General features: G+C 38.3%; 1 protein-coding gene across 1 annotated transcript in view; it reads left to right on the top strand.

The window, feature by feature from the left end:
- The window catches only part of SORCS3 (sortilin related VPS10 domain containing receptor 3), a 523,893-nt gene that overhangs the window by 512,066 nt on the left and 4,242 nt on the right, over window positions 1–7,585 (top strand). Inside the window, exons 24-25 of the mRNA XM_006920878.1 lie at window positions 1,318–1,417; window positions 2,369–2,474. Of these exons, the coding sequence (XP_006920940.1) occupies window positions 1,318–1,417; window positions 2,369–2,474 (206 nt within the window). The remainder of the gene's footprint in view (window positions 1–1,317; window positions 1,418–2,368; window positions 2,475–7,585) is intronic.

The raw sequence follows: 7,585 nt of genomic DNA, 5'->3' as shown, positions 1-7,585 counted from the left end.
CAACTTGCTCAGTTCTTCCACCCAATGACTGATCCCCGGGGAGAGAGATGGAGTGCCTCATCCTGCTTTGACTAAGGAAGTAGCATTTCCAAACAAGATTGTAATTTACTGTCCTTACCAAATGTTCATGAAGTTCCTGTGATCTGCACAGTATCCAGGAAGTGAAGGAGATAGGCGTTTCCATGGTTCTCCCTCTGTCACTCTCTGCTCTTTCTGGGGTCTTAGTGACTGCTCTATGCTTTCAATCTTCTTTCCCATGATGCTAAGTCAGAAGTAGAAATAAGTGAGAATGAGGCTGCTAAAAATCGACAAAACTCAAACACATTTGCTCCCATACAGTGTAATCATTGTATAGTCGTCTCCTATGTCCCTCTGCTACTCACCTGGCCATCACCGCATGCCCACGTCCATCCTCAGTCCTCCTCAAGCAGCATAGGTGTCATCACAGTCAGTTTCTTTGGAAAATGAAGCAGATCCTTGCATGGCAGGGTTGCATATTGAAGTTGGCCAGAAATAAAATTCAGATCCCTTTATTCTGAAATAGCAAGTGGCATGTGTGGACTATATTTGGAAGCTACAAATATCCATCCATTTAGATAAATAGGTAATTACGGTGATGAATAGCAGCTGTGATATTAAAGTGTGTACAGCGAGATAAGAGTTAGGGACAACAGCCTCAGTCTGCCTCTGCTTTCATGTGGGAATTACGCAGTGATTAAATCGATGTTATGTGTTCTGAGACTTGCTGGGGAAAAGTAAAGAGGAAAAATTATCCCATAAAAAGGAGGTAGCTTCTGCTTTGATGTTTGCCTCCCATTGTCTCTAAGAGAGAGAGAGAAAAGAAAAGCAGAGGAGTGGGCTGGGGTATACGTGTCTGCTTTAATCCTAGCAGGAGCCTCTCTACTCTCTACCCAGTGTGTATTACTTGATCAGATTAAAGAACGAATGATGGGTTGACTTTCTTTTATTGGAACCCACAACAAGTTTTTCTATGGTAAGTTAAAAGGTATGGATGAAAGAGCACGGAACTGGGAGTCGAATGGAACATTGATGTCTGTTAATCAACTCTAATTGATTAGGTGCCTTATGGACACACCTCTTTCTGCCTCACTATCCTCTCTAGTATAAGTGGTTAATACCAACTACTTCCTTTGCTTCACAGGGCTCCAAGAGAACCAGATTGATAAAACCTTCCAATATCCTGTCCTCTGATTGAACTAGGTCATTTTTTTGCTTATTGACCCTGATTTATTACTCCATGAGGGAGCACTGTCACATGTCATGCCTTCTCATGCAGCCTCTCTCTCTCTTTTCTAGATTGTAGAGATGCTGTTTAACGCTCTAAATCAAAACTTGGTCCAGTTTGAACTGAAGCCAGGCGTTCAAATCATTGTGTATGTCACACAGCTGACATTAGGTGAGTGCCTGTTGGGATTCAGGAGAAATGAGTTTGGTGATCTGTTATCCTGGAGAGAAAGAGAGAAAGATAATTACCAAATACTTCTCTATAAATGCCTGAAAACGGCCTTGTGGCAGGGTTAAGAAAGATTAATTACATCTTTCTTGAGGCTTCCTATTGAGGTGGCAAGGAGACTTTGTTAAAAACGGTTTTGCTCTTGAATCTCTGAATGATCTTGGGGAAAACCCTCAATTTCTTTGGGCCTTGGCTTTATTCTTTGTTTTCATCTGCAACAGTTGGGATTATATTAGGTAGTCCTCAGGCTCTCTTAATTTCTGCGATTCTCTAATTCCATGAAGCCATTTCAGGTAACTTTAAAACTCCTTTCGATTTATAACATATAAGTCTAAGTTGAAACAGGATCAAGTCTAGTTGGTTGATTTATAAAAGTAATAATAAAAAAAGACATATCCTATTGGGCATTCACTACTGGCCCTCTGGGAGAACGTATGTGCTAAATATTTCTTATTAATATGAAACTGGAGATTCCGAATGTGCTTACCTAGCAATGTTTTGCCAGAACGGAGTAAAGGAAGAGATGGAAATATTGCATCAGTGTTTAATCCAAAATTCCCAATGGCTACCTATAATCATGTTGACAGACACTCAGGTTGTCTAAGAGAAAGAGTAAACAAGCTCTCCTTCTACTTCCTTTAGCTGGACACATGTTGCTCAGTTTACACATAGTATAGCAAGTCTCCCCAGGCAGAGCAGAGGAGCCTATCTATTCCTAAGAAGCTGTGATCAGGATACCATTTCATCATTGAAACCAAGGTTTCTGTGCCCAGAGAACATGCAGGGGAACTGGGGACTGGATATAAATATGGAGACCACCTGGCCGCCTTTCTCCAATGGGTACTCCCTCCAGCTAATAGCTTCCAAGTGAACATGCCTGTTCTTTTCTCCTAGCTCCGTTGGTGGACTCCAGTACTGGGCGCAGCAGCTCTGCCATGCTTATGCTCTTGTCAGTGGTGTTTGTTGGCCTGGCTGTGTTTTTGATCTACAAGTTTAAAAGGTATGTGCTACTGTCACTCAGTTTTGATCTTGGGGCTAGATTCATGGGAGCTGATTCTTCCTATAACCAACATTCCTAATCTCAATCCAAATATGTGATATTAGTTCTCCTTAAAGTTCTGGCATAGGGGAAAAGGAGGAATGGTTGAGGGTCAGGGAATAAATAGGTTTAAAAATCTGAACTCTCTCCACTTTATAAGTATATTGAGTTAGGGAAAAGAGGACTGGTGTATAAAATCAATTTATTCTCTTCAAGAGAAGTGTAAGGGGTTTTTGAACCTCATTGAAATTTCTAAAGTCCGGTCTCACATACCTTTTTCTTCAGAATACCTTTTTTTCTACAGCTTAACAAGCATTCAGGGTGATTAAGTGGAGAAAATGTAGTTGAATTCTGGTATGCACCTGCAGAAACACAGACACACAGATACACAAACATACATTTTCTTGTGTTACAGTAATGTGGTATTTCTGTTTAAATTGTCATATTAAAAAAGTTCAACCTTTATCCCCACCCCTCTTTTTCCTGTTTCTAAAGGGAAATTAATCAGGAAAACCAAATTCTATGTGTACTCAGCAATTATTTTTTAAGGACACAAGAGTGGTGATATAACAGAATACTTAATAAAAACATAAAATCGAAATCAATAGTTCTGTACTATTATTTGAATGTGTAATATTCTACCATGAGTTGTACCGGTTAAGGGTATAAACTCTGAAATCAGACAGACCTGATTTTAACTTTTAGCATTTGTAAACTTGGGCGATGAAATTTGCTTCTCTAAGCCATAGTTCCCTCATCTGCAAAATGGGGAAAACAATAACACTTTATAGGCTTCCTATATGGTTTTAATGTGATAATATCTATACCTGGTACATATTAGCTAATTAACAAATCTAAGCTATTATTATAAATAACAAAGAACATGCCTTCCAAAGGTGCCTTCTGGGACACAAACTGGCACATGATAGGCTCACAAAAATCGTATAAATGGCATAGAAATGTACTTCATAGTAAGCCTTGGTAAAGTAGAAATATTATTAATTATCGTCAGATGAGTTTTGAAAGTGTCACTTGGTCCTGGAAGTGTTTCTAGGTACTAAAAATAATGCTTTAGATTTGGGGAGGGATCAGTGGTAAAGGTGCTTCATTCTATACCTTCTTCAGCCCCCGCTAACTCTCCTCGAGTGGATATCTCAGGCTTCAAAAGACCAGTTTTACTCAATATCCATCTCAACATTGGCCAGAACAACAGGGATCCTTCAACACCCTCCAACGGAAGGACAGAATGAGGTTTACCTTTCTACTAAATTTACAAACCAGCATGTGGGTTCATGTCCTCTTGAATCAAGACATGTCGGCCCACCTGTCCATGTTCCATTTGATGGGGAAAAAATCCTTCATATCTCAATTAGCAAAGATTCAATGCAGAAACAGTTTGGTCAAGGCAACACGTATTTATGGATGTACTTCAATTACATGCAAAGCACACTTTCATTCACCCAAGGATTTGATTGTAGGGAAGCCTGGTGGTTACTGCGGCTGGAAGATCAACTAAACCAAATTTATTCTTCTGGCACCTAGAACTCCATGATTGCTGAGGACAGGGCCAATAGAAGCCATGAAAAAAAAAAGATATTTGTGTCAGGCATCTCCAAATTAAGGCAAGACTTATCCTGTGACTTAGCAAAGTTTTCTGTTCTCTTATAAATGCTGCTAAACTCCCTAGACAGTCAACTTATTAATGTAGGCATCTCTAAATGTGTACACTTCGATACTTGAATCTATGCCAGCACTGCCATCTCTGAATTATTCTACCTCTGTAGTCCCAAACAGCAGCCAACCCTTTCTACGTCCCTGACAGTGAATCATGGAGCTAAGGCTACAGGACACAAATACCAGTCAAACTGGATAAATGGCAAAGTCAGCGAAGAGTTACCAGTCAGTATTACCTTTCCTTTCCTTAGCCATCTTTTCTAGAAATTTTCCTCCTAATGCCTAAGCCCGTTGGCGGAGGTGCTGTTGGATCTTCTTTTATTCCTTTGGTCCTCTTTCCACCTCATCACCTGGAACTCCAGGGGTGGCTGCATGGAAGGTGTCTGGCTTGCTGACAAGTAAAGGTCAGGTTCTTATACCTATTCCAAGCCTCCTTTGCCTCTTTCATTACTGTGCAATGGAACTTTCTGCAGTGATGAAGATGTTCCATAATCTGTACTGTCCAACACAGTAGTTACTAATAGTATTGAGGAACTGAATTATTCATTATATTTAATTTTAGTTAATTTAAATTTAAATAGCTAAATAGTTCACCTGGCTGGTGAACTTAAATAGAACAATCTAAAGAAAGGGCAGTTCTGTGTTTTTTTCTATGTCATTGGCCATGCTGAGTTTCCATACCCAAACTTTCTGTAATCACAAGCATTAACTCATTATACCCTTTATTCATTCAACAAACATTTATTGTGTACCTACTTTGTGCCAGGCACTGAACCCAATCTCAATGTCCCAAGTCATCACTTAACAAGGAAAGGGCGATAAAGTTACCGTGAACCCTTAGCTTTCTTTAAGTAAATATCACCCTGTCTCTCACACTTGATTTTGTTCTTGGATAGTGATTGCCATTATCTGATGTTTTAAGCAATATAATTAAAAATTCATTGGAATGGCTTTTATTTTCTGAAAACTTTGCCCAAAAAGACCTTCTTTCTCTACTGTAAATTTGTTTTTTTCTGGTTATCCAAGAAAACTTTTGAACTTTTATATTTCTTTCAGGCTGTTTTTTAGTAAGTCTTTCGTCATAGTCTGACGCCTACTTTGCTATCTCTAAATTTCCTCCCATGGGCTTCTAACACTTATCATAGTTGGAACAAATAAAATATAAAAACTGAAGTTTTTATAGGTGAGTTAGGTTGATCCATCTTTCTCCTCTTATTAAAACCTATATGAATGTGTAGCCCAAGACATGCCTCTAAATCTATTTCCCACCTTTCTTAACTGCAAACTTTCGGTATAGTCTTGACTTAGATTCTCAACAGTCCTATGCGTGGATGTGTTAAGAAATGAAAAGCAATTTGGAAATTTTTTTTTAAATACTGAAAATTTTGACATATAAAATTCATTCCCTTCCAATCATCTATTAAAATTTTGGGGAAAAAAAATCTGCTTGTTTTTAGAAGCTTAAATAAAATGAGCATCCTTTATAAAGGCAAATTTATCCAAATCTTCATAGGAATCATTAGGAAAGCAGAAAGGGTTGGGGGCGAGACAGTGAACTCTGACTATAGCTCTGAGGTATATAAGCTTGTGTGATCAGGAATGATTTCACTGCCCCTAGCACCTAATAAATATTATAGTTGATTCAAATGTTCATGAGTAATATGTACTTTTATGATGAGAAGAAATCTAAGTCATTAGGCTGCATTTCTATTTAGATAAAGAAGAAAGCAAGGGCCATCGTGAATTTTTAATTAGACACATTTAGAGAGCCTTCAGTCTGCTGCTTCACACATCGTCTATTCATTCAAGGTTCTTGTAAATTATATTAAGCTGGTTCAGACCAGTAGGAGTCACAAGGACAGCTCCCGTAATATATGAAAAGCAATCATTAAAGACATGAAAACTGAATGTAAAGAACAGGTAGAAACTGTCCTCTAGACCTTTTCTTCTGAATAGCTATAAGAAAAACTTATTAAATGCCCCTACACTCGACCTCATTGGGGATCGAAATGGAGTGGGGACAGAAATGTAAAAGCTTAAAAATATTTGCTGTTGGTGCTAGGACAACAGAGTGATTCTCCTTCAGAAATGCACAGGAGTTTCTGGATTCTGGGTGGGTGTCAGATTTGTCTGGACTTCAATCCAATTTCCCCATCATTTTATGAGTTAGAGAGATCTCTTTTAGATATAATATTCCAAGATAAAAGTGTGGTCTTTTTGTTTGAGAACATAATAAATGAAAGTAGAAAGAGCATAAGATTTGAGATCACTTATTCATTCCTTCGACAAATTCTTGCTGATTGTAGACTATGTGCCAAGCACTGTGCTGAGTTAAGTTTATAGCAGTAAAGACGAAAACCTAGACCTTGCATACATGGGACTCTTAGTCTAGTGAGAGAGAAAGACAGAAAACAAGTCAATCAACATTGTTTATTACATCACCTTGAACTGATACCGCATTCATGTCTTTCATAGACAATGTCCCATTACATATTTATAACAGGGGAGGTTGGGTGGTCAGGACAGACCTCTTGGAAATGTTGTGTAAGTCAAGAAGGACACAATCATGAGAAGAGTAAAAGAAGATGTGTTATAGATGGAAGGAACAATTGGTTCAAAGTCCCCAAGGTGGTGACAAGTTTGATGTATTAGTCTTGCAACTCAAAGTCTGGTTCTCAGACCAGTAGCATCAGCATCATCTAGGAGCTTGGCAGAAATGCAGAATTTCCACCTATCCTGTCCAGACCTATAAAGTCACAAATGTATTTTAACAAGAATCTGGGTGATGTATAATCACATTATAGTTTGAGAAGCACTGGATTAGAGAAATTCAAAGGAGGCTACAGAAGCTGGAGCATGGTCGGTCAAGAGATAATAGAGATGGGTCAGGAGATTAATCTTTGCAAAGATTTTAATCTTTGCCTGCTCATCCAACCTCATCTGTCTACCATTTTTCCAAACCCACTTTGTGTCTTCAAAGGAAATTATTTAGCTTCTCTTAATCTTTGCCTTAATCCTCTGCACAGTCCTCAGAGGAAGCTATTGTGATTCCTATTGAACAGATGAGGAAACTGACTATTAAAATATTTAAGATACTTGGCCCGTGGATGGTGTTCTGAAAATAGTAGCAATTGCTATAAATCTTTTATTTATTGGCTATTCATAAAGGAAATCAATATGAATTGATTAAATTGACACAAACTTTTCCACTATAATACAACCTTATGAGTCTCAAAGTCCAGCTCCTTTAAAAAGTTAATAATGGGTAGATGTTTTAAGGATTTTAGTGCATACCTGAATGGTAGCACTGCCGTTCTGTTTACACCTGCTTGTTTTTTGTTTGTTTGTTTGTTTGTTTGTTTTACCTCAAGAGAAGTTACTTTCCTAAGAGAGTTCTG

Source organism: Pteropus alecto, unplaced genomic scaffold (genome assembly GCF_000325575.1).
Source record: "Pteropus alecto unplaced genomic scaffold, ASM32557v1 scaffold177, whole genome shotgun sequence".
NCBI lineage: Eukaryota > Metazoa > Chordata > Mammalia > Chiroptera > Pteropodidae > Pteropus > Pteropus alecto.
Note: the sequence above shows the minus strand (reverse complement) of the source record. Positions and strands in the feature narration are given on the sequence as shown.